The 13,530-nt window shown below is 41.3% G+C and overlaps 2 protein-coding genes across 5 annotated transcripts; one reads left to right on the plus strand and one right to left on the minus strand.

Moving 5' to 3' along the window:
• Nucleotides 1-97: 97 nt before the first annotated feature.
• Nucleotides 98-8,761, minus strand: LOC115767845. Of its 2 annotated transcripts, none has more exons than XM_030712196.1 (4): nt 8,621-8,761; nt 6,564-6,965; nt 1,778-2,082; nt 98-1,718 (listed from the first exon to the last, which is right to left on the minus strand). In XM_030712196.1, exons 2-4 carry the CDS (start codon nt 6,641-6,643, stop codon nt 946-948), a joined length of 1,158 nt encoding a protein of 385 aa, XP_030568056.1. In that variant the 5' UTR covers nt 6,644-6,965; nt 8,621-8,761; the 3' UTR covers nt 98-945. The 2 variants fall into 2 exon arrangements, with proteins under 2 accessions (XP_030568056.1, XP_030568055.1); XM_030712195.1 differs by having other exon boundaries at nt 6,564-6,968.
• Nucleotides 8,762-9,466: 705 nt separating this feature from the next.
• On the plus strand, nt 9,467-12,867 carry LOC115767837 (centriolar coiled-coil protein of 110 kDa). Of its 3 annotated transcripts, XM_030712180.1 has the most exons (5): nt 9,467-9,772; nt 9,842-10,013; nt 10,070-11,905; nt 12,264-12,500; nt 12,570-12,867. In XM_030712180.1, the coding sequence occupies exons 1-5, from the start codon at nt 9,753-9,755 to the stop codon at nt 12,702-12,704; spliced, it is 2,400 nt and encodes a 799-aa protein (XP_030568040.1). In that variant the 5' UTR covers nt 9,467-9,752; the 3' UTR covers nt 12,705-12,867. The 3 variants fall into 3 exon arrangements, with proteins under 3 accessions (XP_030568040.1, XP_030568041.1, XP_030568042.1); XM_030712181.1 differs by lacking the exon at nt 12,570-12,867 and having other exon boundaries at nt 12,010-12,346; XM_030712182.1 differs by lacking the exon at nt 12,570-12,867 and having other exon boundaries at nt 12,013-12,346.
• Nucleotides 12,868-13,530: the final 663 nt, after the last annotated feature.

Consider the following 13,530-nt stretch of genomic DNA (forward strand, 5'->3'; position numbering starts at 1 on the left):
AAATTGAAAACATATACATTCAGTTGAGTTTGATTTGAAATGCTGCAATAAATCAGTTTTGATTCGTGTAATTTATTTTGAAACTAATGAATTTCCTTTGTCACAATGAAGACAGACTGTTAATGGTCACAGAAAAATGTTTAAATAAATCGATTTTATTTCGTTTAATCATCAGTAAATAGCATCAATCGCTTAAGAGGGTAATTCTTTTATACACAATTTTGTCAAATTTCTCTTAAGCGTTGTTCCTTTTGTTTTTGTTTAAATATGGTTTATAGCACCGCATCAACTTTATAGAGGAGTACGTATGTATGTATGTTTTTGCCCGATTTCCTTTCTTTAACGCTGTGGGTACAATTTAAGTAGCTCAACATTTGCATGAGTATCCGTATAAATGTATATGAATATTGATATATTATTTACATTTTTGCATACTGCTAATTGAAATCCTAAACGAAACTCAAATCAATTTTCATTTGCGTCTTTAGTAACTAAACCGCTGCTCCAAAACACAATAATGATAATAATAGTAAAAAAAAAAATATAGACTAAGACTATAATTTAAAAAAAAAACAAAAAAAAATAAAAATAAAATTTACACAAGCACAGCGAACGGAACAGAACTTAAAGTGGATGTCATAGATAAAGCGAATATTACAAAACCTATATAAAATGATATATATGCAGATCATCAATAAAGCGTAGAGTTACAATACATACATTTTCTCAGTATAAAGCCGCAAATTATAAACTGCCTGCATCGCTTTTTCATATGGCATGCAAAAATATCTATTGCCAGAACGGAACGGAACGGAACAGAACAGAACAGAACAGTTCTGATATCCAATTTGTTTTATAAGCATCTGTGCATCTGTATGCATATATATAGATATATGTATATGTATATTTAAGATATTAGTTGGTAATACGCTGCCGTACAGTAGTTTACTTAAAGTCATCCGTTTCGAGTATCTCAAAGTCGCTCTCATCGGATGAGTCCAGTGCGGTCACTTGGCGTCGCTGATATTTGGCCAGCGCCGCCGCATTATCGGTGCTGTCCACCTGGTTGGCGCCCCATTTAACCAGATTGGTCATGAGGCTGGGCAGGAGTGCCTGCGCCTGCGTTTTAACGGCCAGCGCCATTAGAGAGCTGTTGCTGGCAGCGGGATCGCTGGGCGCTTCAGTTAGCTGTCGCAGTGGGTTGGGGCCGCCGGCATCGACGCTGGTGTGGTCAGGAAATTGCAGGCCTTTGGATAGGCTTTCCTCAGATGATGATGAGGTGGTGGACAACGAGGAGTCGCGCTTAAAGTGCCCTCTGCGAAAGTCCATTGACTTGTTTGCAGTTGATTGTTCGCCCTCGCTGTTCGCTGGCCTGCTCTGCTCGTATTGTTGTTGTTGTTGTTGTTGTGGAGCAGCGTTTGATTCCGCCGCACTTTGCTTGGGCTGCGAAAGCGGCACCAACTCATCGTCCTCGTCCGTTGAATGCTCATCGATTTCGGGTATGGAATCGGGTATAAGCAGCTCAGAGGGTATATCGTCGCTGCACTCATCATCATCCCCTTCGCCAACGCCATCGGCGTCGGTGGGTGAGCTGATGGTGGCCACATCGCTGGCGCGTTCCAACACAAATAGATTCGATTCGTTAACATCCGGCATAAACTCATCATCCAGCTCGGCCTCGGCATTGTTGTAGTTGATCTTCTCCGACCATTGAAAATCTGCAATGGACAACATTTTAGCTACGAATGCCAAACAAAATAAAATGCAATCCCTGAACCTTTGTGTTCGATTTGCAGCAGCTTGAAATTGTATTTGGTGGATACGAGTGCAGAGAGAACCAACAGGGTCAGCACCAGCGTGGAGCCCGATATTAGATGGCCCAACACGGCCAGGGTGGCCAGGCTGCCGCTGCTAACCAAACAGAACATGCTGGGCGAGTTGTGACGCCAATCCTCGATGCGATGCAACCACGACTCGAGCTTTTCGCGCAGCTGCGGTGTGAGAACAACACGAAAACTGCAACGTGTCCAATACAGCCAGTAACTGAATAGGCCCAGGAACAGCACACCCAGAGGACGTACACTGAAAAAAAGAAAATAGCAAATGTGCAAAGGATCGTTGCGTTGCGATATCAGGCAGCACTACTAGCAATATGAACTGTAGCTGGCGACGGGCCCAGCATTAATGTGACTTGCCAACTTCTCTTAACTTGTGTCGTCTCATCAATTACCAACAAATTTTTGGTTAGCTGGCCGAAAAACATGTTCTAACAGGAAGCACTCACAGCTGCTGCTGCTGCGGCTGCTGATAGCATCATCATATATTATAATCTTTCACAAGCCAGGTTTTGAGTTTGGTTTCGTTTACGTGACGCGAACTCAGCTGATCCGTGTTTGTTTCTATTCTGCTTCTTCTGGTTCTGTGTAGTTCCCTTAGCTGCAAATATGACAGGTTATGCTCTCTCTCTCTCTCTCTCCCTCTCGCTCCCTCTATCTTTCCCTCCCTCTCTCGCGCTCGCACTCCGCGGAAACAAACAACAGAAACTGGCTTGAATTATTATAAGGCAACCGGAATTCTTCAAGTTTTTGCCTAATTAATAGTTGTATTTAACTTATTGGACATTTAAACGGATTTATTAATTAGACTATGCAACAAATGTTGCCTTTTTTTCCTGCAGACAATTTGTTTGCCTTTTTATGGCAAGCCTTTTATACCCTCGTAGAGGTTTTAGAGTTTTGCCACGAAATGTGTAGCGCATTTGTAATCCGATAAAGTATATACATATATTCTTGATGACAATCAACCCAATCACAATCCCTCCGTTATTCCGTGCGACTGTCCTGTTTTTCTCTCTAGGCTTCAGCCAAATCTTGCATCGCCTTACGATATTGTTTGACTTTTCGGGAAGAATCGCGAGAAAACTGAGTTTTGTCTGTTTCCTCAGATATTTTTACTGAGCTCAGTAATTACGAGCTTTACTATTCTCCTCAAATATCTACAAACCCGTAAGATATCAAAAAGGTCACAACCTGAAAAGCGGCTAAAAAACCGTTTGACTTTTCTGACTTTTCGCAATTTGGCGATTAGCTGCACGAAGATAGATAATTAAAATTGAAATAAAGATTATTTCAAATTATCGATAGCTCCTGCTCTTTTAGTGGAATTTATTGTCGATAATCGATAACAACATATCGATATCGATACAGCACATCGATATATATCATACGAATTATAGGAATAAGATTAACAACATTTGATAATGGGATTGTAAAATGAACAATACGGATTACAATTAAATACGGAAACGTAACGTCGGGCATACCCCGTAGCCAGTTAGCACGCAAGGGGTATCTCTATTGTATAAACAAGTACACAAATAGGTTTATAACAATCGCATCTTCAATTGAAAGACAGATAAATAAACGAGCTACGTAAGCAGAATACATGGCAATAAATCTCTGAAACGTCCAATTATACCTATGTATACTTATATATATATATATAGATTAGATTGTTAAATGTGGGACAAACAGCGAAAGTAGTCATTTTCTCAATGTGCGTTGTTCTATCTAAAAGTGGCAACAGCATAAGGCGTAGTCGCACGACATAGTCACTTCCATATTCTAGAGGGTATGTATTTGCGATTATCAGTATTTACGAGTGTGTATTCAAATGTTGTCATAGGTGTGTGTAACTTTAAAGTATATAACATCCAAGTCGAACAAGAAAAGGAGCCATATGCTTCTATGGAAACACTCGTTCGGAATGTCTGCAAGGGTATTTGATCGTTCGCGTGCCAGAAATAGCCGCACTTCTTTATAAAATGAAAAAAAAGAAACAACAACAAAAACTGTCTATCATTATCTCATTGTTTGCCTTTCACAGCTATTTTTTGTTTACTTCCCGAACGCGTCTGCTTACAAAGTTCTTGCCAGAGGGCAAGTGGCAATCGGACGGAACAGCTGACAGTGCCAAATCGAATACTCTTCCCGTTGGGCAGCACCCTTGTGTGCTCTAAGATGTTGCCCTGTAAAATCATTTATCTGCGCTAGCAAAAAGAAGACTTACAATCCAAATTGCCAAGAGTTAAAGGTTTCTAGTTCGTATGGACTCTGCGAGACTTGGTATAGATTCTAGATTTCGGTAAATCTATGCTATATATATATATATATATATATATATACCAATCTATATAGCTATATATAGTGGGTATCTCATGGCAGCCAGTGAAAGCCAGCCTTGTTTATGAACTTTGTTAATCAATTTTGATTGCATTAAACTAATGCACTTTTACTTGAAACGTCCCGCCGGATCGGATCAGTTAATTATAGGGCTGATTTTTGATCGATCGCAAGTAAGGCTTTCGTGTCAACAAGTTTTAATATTGTTCAAAGTATTATTATTTACCGAGCTCAACAGATTTGTGTTCACTTTTAAGAATAGTTCGAAGCATTGCAATATTATAGATTAAGAGAAATGCTTCACTTCTCATATACGAAAACATTTTCTTATATAAGTATTAAATACGAAATGCATTGTGCTTTTAACCTTTTATCAACGGGGCAATACAATACCATATAGCTCCCATTGCAATTTTCCATCGAAAGAACTCTGTTTTCGTCACATTTTATTCAAACTACCTACATTAAAATATTATTGTTCTGCTTCTTATTATTATGGCAGAGCTTAGATAACTTCAGGTCATTTTTGTCGTTCAATGATCACTTTTAGACATATAACAAGTGAGTATCTGGCATCTGGTATAAGCTGAAAAATGAACCAAGAGATACAGATTCTCCGGCATAGTCCACATATATTTATAGAGCAATCCTCAAAGGAGCTCATCTCGTTCGTCTGCGTTCCAATTTTGGTCACACTGTAACAGATATAGCTACAGTATTTTATTTTTTTGTATCGAGTTTATTTATAGCTGTTATCGATTATTTTCTGTGCGCAAAGCTATCGAGATTGTGTTTGACATTTGTGTCGGATAACGGTATTTGTTTTCAAATTTGTTGCCGTTGTTATTGTTATTGGCATTTGTTGGCGTCCGTTGCCTGACAAACAACCTTAAGCTACAACAAAAAAGCTGCAATTGTTGCTGTTTTTTTTTTCACTGATAGTCGAACGATAAACAAAGTAATACAACAAGTGCATTTCGTGCATTAATTCTGCTCTTTAGACACCATTTTATACACATACAAACAACGTGTGCATGACTAGGTCCATACATATATAAGTGCGAATGTACGATATATATATATATATGTATATATATAGAAGTACGTGTGAATGTGTATTAACTGGCAAGCTCTGCCTGAGGCTGCGTGCGGAATCATTTCTGTTGCATTTTGCTTTGGTTAATTGCGCCACACAAAGACACAGACACGCACACACCGTTAGGCGTGTGTGTGTGTGTGTGCTATATATGTGTACATGTGTACATACATAAAAAGCCAGCACAAAAACAACGTGGCTGACCGTCAACCAAATACTAATACAGTTGCATGTACGCGCCATCGCGAAGAAAGGCAGGGCAAGCGATAGGGTGAGGGTGGGGGTGGGGGGTGGGGGTTGTGGGGCCAGCCGGGCCAGCAGCCAGCCAGAACTAAGGTGTAAGCACGTACATACACATATACATATACATATACCTATGCAGGCGTGCATACATACATATATATCTATGCCCAAAATAAAACATTACAACTTTCAAATACAAAGAAGTTATTTAAGGAATGCCGACATTTAAATACCCTAACTGATATATTAATTTTATTTTTAATTGATATATATTTTATATAATAATAAGTTTCAAATATAAGAGCTTAATTGATTCTCAGCTAACGGTCTTTTTACTTTCTAGTGAACAATGTCGTGACTAAATTGTAAATATCCTGTGTAAGGGTATAAGCACTGGCCACGCGACGTTTAGTCAGTCTCTCTCTCCCTCTCTCTCTTTCTCGCTCTTCCTGTCATGCTTTCACTTTAAAAAGCTGCGTCGTTGTCGCCAGCCATAGAATTTATTTTAGTTTCGCTTTCTTTTGGAATGGGAATGCGCGAGGCATGCGAATGCAAATGCATTTGGTTTGTGACCCAAATTGCAAGGCGTGAGTGCACTTAAAAGTTTAAATAATTAACTGAATGCGTGCGATAGCTTGCAATATATGTACATATGTACATATACGGACATACTAGCAATTATTTATTGGCTTAACCCGGTCAACTTGCTCTGCTCAAAATTGTAGCTGTCAGGTTTTCACTCATTTTCCGATTCATTAGTTGCCGATTCAAGAAAATATTAAAAATAACTAGCTAAATTCTACGTTCAAAATAGCTAAAAGGAGCTGAATTAGCAAGAAAATAGCTAAATCAGTTTGACAATCAACTTTGTCCGACTTACGACAGCTGAAAACAGCTGAATTTGGCTAGAAAATAGTTGAATTGGCAACACTTTGTGATTTTGTTAATTCTTTTTGCATATTTTTGAACAGGCCAAAACGAGTTTAGCTACTGGTGTACGCTCTAGCGAGCATTCACTGTATAACGTACGCATTAGTACTTACCAGGACATTAACATCACCATGCCGAGCGCTATGGCAGCGCCTTGCAGCGTTACCCGCGATGGTCGTGGAATTTGAAACATATTTTTGTAACGTTTATCTGTATATATATATAATATATTGTTTATATCGCAGCCTGCTGCAATTTGTGTTTTCTTTGTTTTTTTTTTATTGTTTATACTGATGCAGCTGATGGTGATACGGTTATATTGATTATTTGAAACTGAATTGCCGTTAGGTTAGGTTAGTTTCAATCGATTTGTTATCGATCAGCTGTCCGCGCATGGGCGCCGTTACAAACTGCGCACCTGCACTTTACCACTGAATGCGCAGCGAGAATATGTCAATATGGCAACGGGGCACTGAGCCAACTTGTTTTTCCGGCCGCTGCTGCTGTCGCTGCTGCTGCTGCGTAGAAATGAAATATTGCTGCATGAAAACAAACAACAACAAAATATGGCAATTTACCAAAAATAAATGCAAACGAAATGTCCAAAAAGGAAAAGGAAAAACAATCTTGCTGTTCTTCACATTATTATTATTATTATAATTATTATAATACACTGACAGCGCGTTTTATAAATTTGCCATAACATGTGTCTGTGCATATCCACGGCAAGAGTATCTAATCTTCGGCCGTACGAAAATAATTGCGCCTTCTTGTTATTATCGTTATTGTACGTTGTACGTTGGATTTGGGACAAAAAGCTATGTTTATAATATAGGGCGCTGGCAGATGCTTTCAACGTTCGTCAGCAACTCAGCGCCATGGACAGAAGCGATACAGTTGGTATTAACCGACTGCACAATACTCTGTTACCAATGTCATGCCAGCTCAAGTAATGGAAGCAAATCCAAATTTGTTCAACTTTCGAGGAGATTAACGAATATAATGAAAAAGCTACAGTTTGTGACTAAGACTAAAACTCTCAAACTATTTTTAATAAAAATATAGGAATTTGGCTTCCAATATACTCCTGTTCTCTTTGAAAACAGGGTATACAAACAAGAACAAAGAAACTAAAACTGCGTTGCGGCTGCCAGCCAATACGTACATATGTATGTATGTATGTATGTAGGTTCCTTGCAGAAATCCTCAAAATAATTGCATTTAATAACTGTTAAATGTTCACTTTACAGTTAGTTCGTTTGAGCGCAGCTCTGTATTTGAGTGCGACTGCGTTGGCGTTTTGGCATTGAGAATGAGCGCACGCGTTGGCAATCAACAACAAATAGTGTGAGAATTGTGAGTGAAGTTGTGATAACAAAAACAAATGCCACTAACAGAAAAGCGTAAAAGGCAGGCGAAAACAAAAAACGGCAAAGTTGTTTGGCCTTCGATGTCTTCAATTGCGTCGCAGAATTGCGTACATATGTGCACGCAGTGTGTCATTCTTTTACTCTAAATTGTTCTTGCACGTACAATAATTATATATATTTGTATATATGTACATAATTAAGCAACGCAAATAAAGCAAACGACCAGTCAAGTGACTTCACACTCGAGTGTGTCCCTCCTCGTTGCGCTAGTCCCTTCAGCCAAAGCCAAAGATTGCAAAATAAACTCGAAAAGAACAAAAAAAAGAACACGCTGAAACACGCCTCCCGCTGTTAGAAACTAAAACGCAGTTAGTGTAACACAGCTTAATACTCCCAACCCACACAAAGGGCAGCTGCTCTGGATAACAACACCCACACACATACTCAGATACATAAGCATGTACAAGGCTATATATTTTACGCGCACATGTGATTTTTGTTTTTTTTTTTGTTTTAGCGAACTGTTATTTCTAAACTCAGAAATATACATATGTATATGTTTGTATGGCTGTAGTTATTGAATTATTTAATTTTGTAATTCGCACACACACACACACACACACACATTCAAAGTTGCCTGGAGCAGCCAGCGCGCAACAGCACAAACAAAACAGCGAATGATGTTAGACGCGTCGTGAGCGGGGGCGGTTGAGGATGATTCTTAGAGGGGGGCTGCTATTACGTCCTTGTGCAAGACAGTTTATTGTTTGGCACCCACGAGAGAAAAAAAAACAATATACTTTTGATTTATTATTTGGGCTTGCGCGTCTCACTGTTTTCTGCCTGCTTGCTACGTTTTTAACGGCACTATAAACAAAAACAAAAAAATTGATAATAACAACGAATCAGCTACGAAACGCGCAACACGATATCAAATGCTATGTTACGCCAATGTAAACCTGCGGTTCCACCGATGATTAATCGACATTTCGATAACTACTAAAACTATCGGCGTCAAACTAGCGCCGGTGACTTGGCGTCGATTTTTGGTACTTGGTATCGGAGCCGGAATCACTTAATTGCATTAATTTATATTTTGAAGCACAAAACCAAATAAATTTTAATGGAGAATTGCAAAAAATTAAATTATTTACTGTCTACACTCATTTGTTTTTGAATTTCAGTTTTTTAGAACAAAATATAAATAATAAATCAAAGGGCTTGTCGAGCTATCAGGTCCAACGAATCAGTGCTGAAAAATTATATACACTATTGAGCGGGAATAAAATAATTCAAATTATTTGTATACATACACTTTATAAAAAAAGATTCTCTTTGGTAAAATATAATGTTGCTAAATTAGGCAACAGTACATTTAAATATTTATACACAGAATTATAACAAAAAGGTGGCAATATTTAAACATATTTCAACCAACATTTATGTTTTCTCCGATAAAGGCAACGCCGCTAATTTGACGCACGTTCCTGGACAGGGCATGTTAATAATACCCTGTACCAACTGAGCGCGCAGCTGCCAGAGCTGCCAACTTGTTGCAATGAAAATTGAATTTAAAAACTCAAACAAGCTGGCAGGCTCGTGCACAAAGTGGAACACAAAAGCAAACGCCAAACAGTTTTTAGATTTTCTTGTTGCCTATTTCTTTTAGTTTTATCTTTTTTATTTGTTGTTTTGCCTTTGTTAGCCTGGATGTGGCAGCAGACGCCGTTCAAAGCGCGCAGTTGCCCTTGAAAGTTGTCATAGCAACCAACGGACGCACAACAAATGAACAATTGTTTGCTTTTAATATTGCTTTTGGGTTGCGTTTCTCTCGCAAAAAAAGGCACGCTAGCTAAATCGTTTGGCATTTTTCAAACAGAACATTCAAAATTTTAAGTGCACAGACATAAACATAAAAAAAATAACTTGCCCATGGATATGGATAATGCAAGGTGGGTGAAATAGATCGAATTGTGCTTTCATTTTGTTGTTGTTTGCAAATGTGGCTTCCAATTGTACAGCTTGGCGATGGATATGCTGCGTGCCGCCACAGAACAAAACGAGGCCACAATATCGACGACATTAAAGAACCCAGATACCGACACGCCCAGCAGCAATCCCAATCAGCTCCCAGTACCGTCTGAATACGTGTCCCAGTTCCGCATCGATGGCCAGCCCATATTGCCGCCACTGGTGAGTAGCTATGCTAAATTGCAGGCGTGCCATCACTCAAGCATAAACCCAAACAGATGACAGCGGAAAAGCGGCACCGGATGCAGCAGCTGCGACAGCAAGCCGTGCTACTGGAGGCCAAGTACAGGCAGGCGCACGCCGTCAGATCAACCTCAACCATTGGCGAACAAGAAGCTGCTGCGTCCGACAGCACAAGCAGTGGGCATAGCAGTAACAACAACAGCAGCAGCAACAGCAGCAGCAACAGCAGCTGTGACTTAAGCAACGACACCAGCATGGAGAACACACAGAGATTGCCACAGCTGCAGCAAACGGAAACTTTCATTTATGACAGCACACACAAACAGAAGCATATGCTGCTGGATCCAGTTAATGCTCCGCGCAGTCGACCCCAAACGCTCGACATTGAGCCAAAGAGTGCGTCAGACACTTGCCTGATACCTACCATTTGCGTTAATCCGCCAACGCCACAGTGCGAACAGCCAAAGGCAGCCACATGCGCATCGCCAACACCGAGAAGCTGCAGTCGCAACCTGAGCACACAGCATCGCAAGTTGAACAACATAACCAGCCGCATACTTCAGTTTGAGCGCACTGGATTGGGCCGGAAGACGCCGCTGCAGCCCCAGCCGGCCAAATTGTTGTGGCAGAATGAGGCTCTGGCTTCTGCTGCGGATAAGCAAATGCTGCGCTCAAGCACCAGTCCGTCGCTGAGCGCTGCCCAAATGAATATGACGCAATTGCATCGGTCGCGCTCCTTTACGCTGGAGCAGCCGTCACAGGCGCTCGTCGAGCATATGCAACGCGAGGGCAAAAAGCCGCCCATACCGCCGCCACTGCCACCGCCGCGCTCAGCGACAACAGCGCCAACATCGCCTCGCTGCCGTTTTGTACTGCCAGCCAATGTCGCGTGCAGCTCGTCAGTGCAGAGTTTGGCGCATTTGCGCCGAGACACCGTCGAGTCCAAGGCGAAGCAAGTGCAGCGCAGTGCAAGCGCCAGCTGCGTCGATCCATACAAGTCGCCAGCGGCAGGAAGGCGAAGTGGCGGCAACACTGCGGCCCAGCAGCAGCAGCAGCAACTCGAGCAGCTGTTGCAGCGTGCGCTGCACGAGACACACGACGTGCGCGTGGAGCAAGAGCAGCTGGAACGCAAGCAGCTGGCGGTGGCCAAGCGAAAGATGTTTAAGGATATTAAAAGCGCGCATCGTGATCGTTTTCAGCAATTGGTTCAGTACCAACACGAGGAGCAGCGTCGCATGCAGGAGGAATTTGATCGCCAGCAAAAGTTTCTCATCGAACAGATATGCGCGGAGATAAATGTGTCCGCGTATGCCCACGAGCCGATCACAGACGCGCGCAGCCCGAGCGGCATTTCCGAGTATACAAGTACGGATGATTTACCTACGCCGTCACACTCCTCCTCGCCTGCCAATACGGTTACGCTCAATTCACTTGAAAGAACGCCGCATAGCTATGCGCAGTTTGATGAGTTGATGGACAAGGATTCTGTGTCAAATACGGCACGCAAGCGCCTCTTTGACGTGGACAACGACAATGACAACGTCAACGGCGACGACGACGACGACGACGAGGAGCCGATGGAGCTGCTGCCGCCGCTGCTGCAGAGTGCTTCCAGCTCGCCGAGATCTATCTCGCTGCGCAGCAGAAGCAATAATAGCACTAAAATTAAAAAACCAGTGCAGCGCAGCCATTCAAAGCCGCCCGGGTCCAAGATGTCGAGCAGCAGTCCAGTGGCTCAGGGCAAGTCGCCGCCAGCGCGAAGAGTCAACAACAAGACGACAACGTCGCCAACCAAGGGCAATTCACGCAACCAGCCACAACAGCAAACAATATCGAAGACGCGTCGGAGTGGCTCGCCCAGCCGTCAGACCGTAAGTAGCGTCTTCGCCCAGACTTGGGCCACATATGCTAATTGAAATTTCTTCCTCTCTCCATCTCTATCTTGCTCTAAATGCGATTTGTTTTGCTCCGCCAGCAGCGCTTTGTGGCCAAGAAGTAATTGATAAACAAATCGAAGCCAAGCAAGTGCCTTAAGCCCAACGTTGGGCAATCTTTGGGAACCAATATATGCATATACATATATACATAGTTATATTGCCTAAGAATTTGAAACGTTTCCCATTCGATTGCTTAATAAAAAAGAGCAAGAGCAAACTAACCCTTACCTACTAATACAAGCCACAATATTGCCACGCCCTCACTCACATGCCTCACTCTGATCATCACTAGCTGTCCACGGACGAGCTGAAGACGCAGCGACGTCACATAGCCGCCACAGTTCTGAATGCCGCTGCGCGCGGCTATTTGGTGCGCCGTCTATTCCGGACCGAGCAAGTGCAGCGCATTGTTCAGACTATACGCGATACGCTCATCTTTGTGCTCAATCTGCATCTGGAGACGTACGGCAACAGTCTAGACCAGGAGGAGCCGGCAAATATACGCCTTAAGGCGCGCCTGTTGCAGCAGGTGAGAGTCGTTTAGCTTACATTTTGAGTAAACTCCTTTTTATAATTGGCCAATTTGTTTCACCATCAGCTGTGCTCAGCCAGCCGCACGCTGCATCTGATCTTCTTCCAGACGAGCATCAAGGAGCGCATGGAGATTATCGCGCGGGATCGCAAACGTATCAAAACAAAGCTTTTGGCTATGCATGTCAAGCAACGACACTAAACAATACTCAGGGGAGGGGCAGTTGCTACTCCTAATCCTACAACTCCTTAGCCTGCAACGACAACTGTTTTCATTTGAATACAATAAAGACTATATTCCTTTTGTGCCTTTGCATACTTGTGACAAGCATTTATTTGAAAATATCTTTAAAATCTACAAAAAATATAATTGAAATTGAAATCTTTTAGGATTCCTTTTAATGAGGAATTTAATTTGTTTCTTGCTAGGAATTAGAAACTGTTAAAAAGTTCTGTTCTACGGAAAATGTATTTAGAATACATTTAAAAACATAACTAATATATTTTAAATATACTTGCTTTAAAATATAAAATATGCATTAATATTTGGAAACTTTTAATCGTTTTAATACGATAAAATGTAATTAAAATCTTTAAGCATTTGCAAAGAATGTGTATTTTTAAAAGTATTTCGAATAAATTTAATTGGAATATTGTTAAAATCGATTGGTGGGATTATATATACGTGTACAATTAAATAAAAAGCACGTACAAACGAAACCGACTGCCCAATACTCTGTTAACAGGCTGATTGCAAATAAGAGCCCATTTTGTTTGTGAGCAAAGCGTATTTCAAGTATCTAAAACATTTCAATCAGTTTTGGGATTATCATTTTTATTCATAGCCCAGACAGAACTTGCCTTGGGCCATTCTGTTGAGTATTCGGCAGTTGAAAGTCGCTTACACAGCGCGTCTAAAACTTATTGAGAAACCTAAATATGTACATAGATACACACAGATGTACGCATATAATAATTAATCGACATCGACTTAGGCGGCGGTCAGACACACAAGACAAAAGCTATTT

The sequence above is a fragment of the Drosophila novamexicana genome, unplaced genomic scaffold (assembly GCF_003285875.2).
Source record: "Drosophila novamexicana strain 15010-1031.04,08,12 unplaced genomic scaffold, DnovRS2.1 tig00001466-arrow-arrow-pilon, whole genome shotgun sequence".
NCBI lineage: Eukaryota > Metazoa > Arthropoda > Insecta > Diptera > Drosophilidae > Drosophila > Drosophila novamexicana.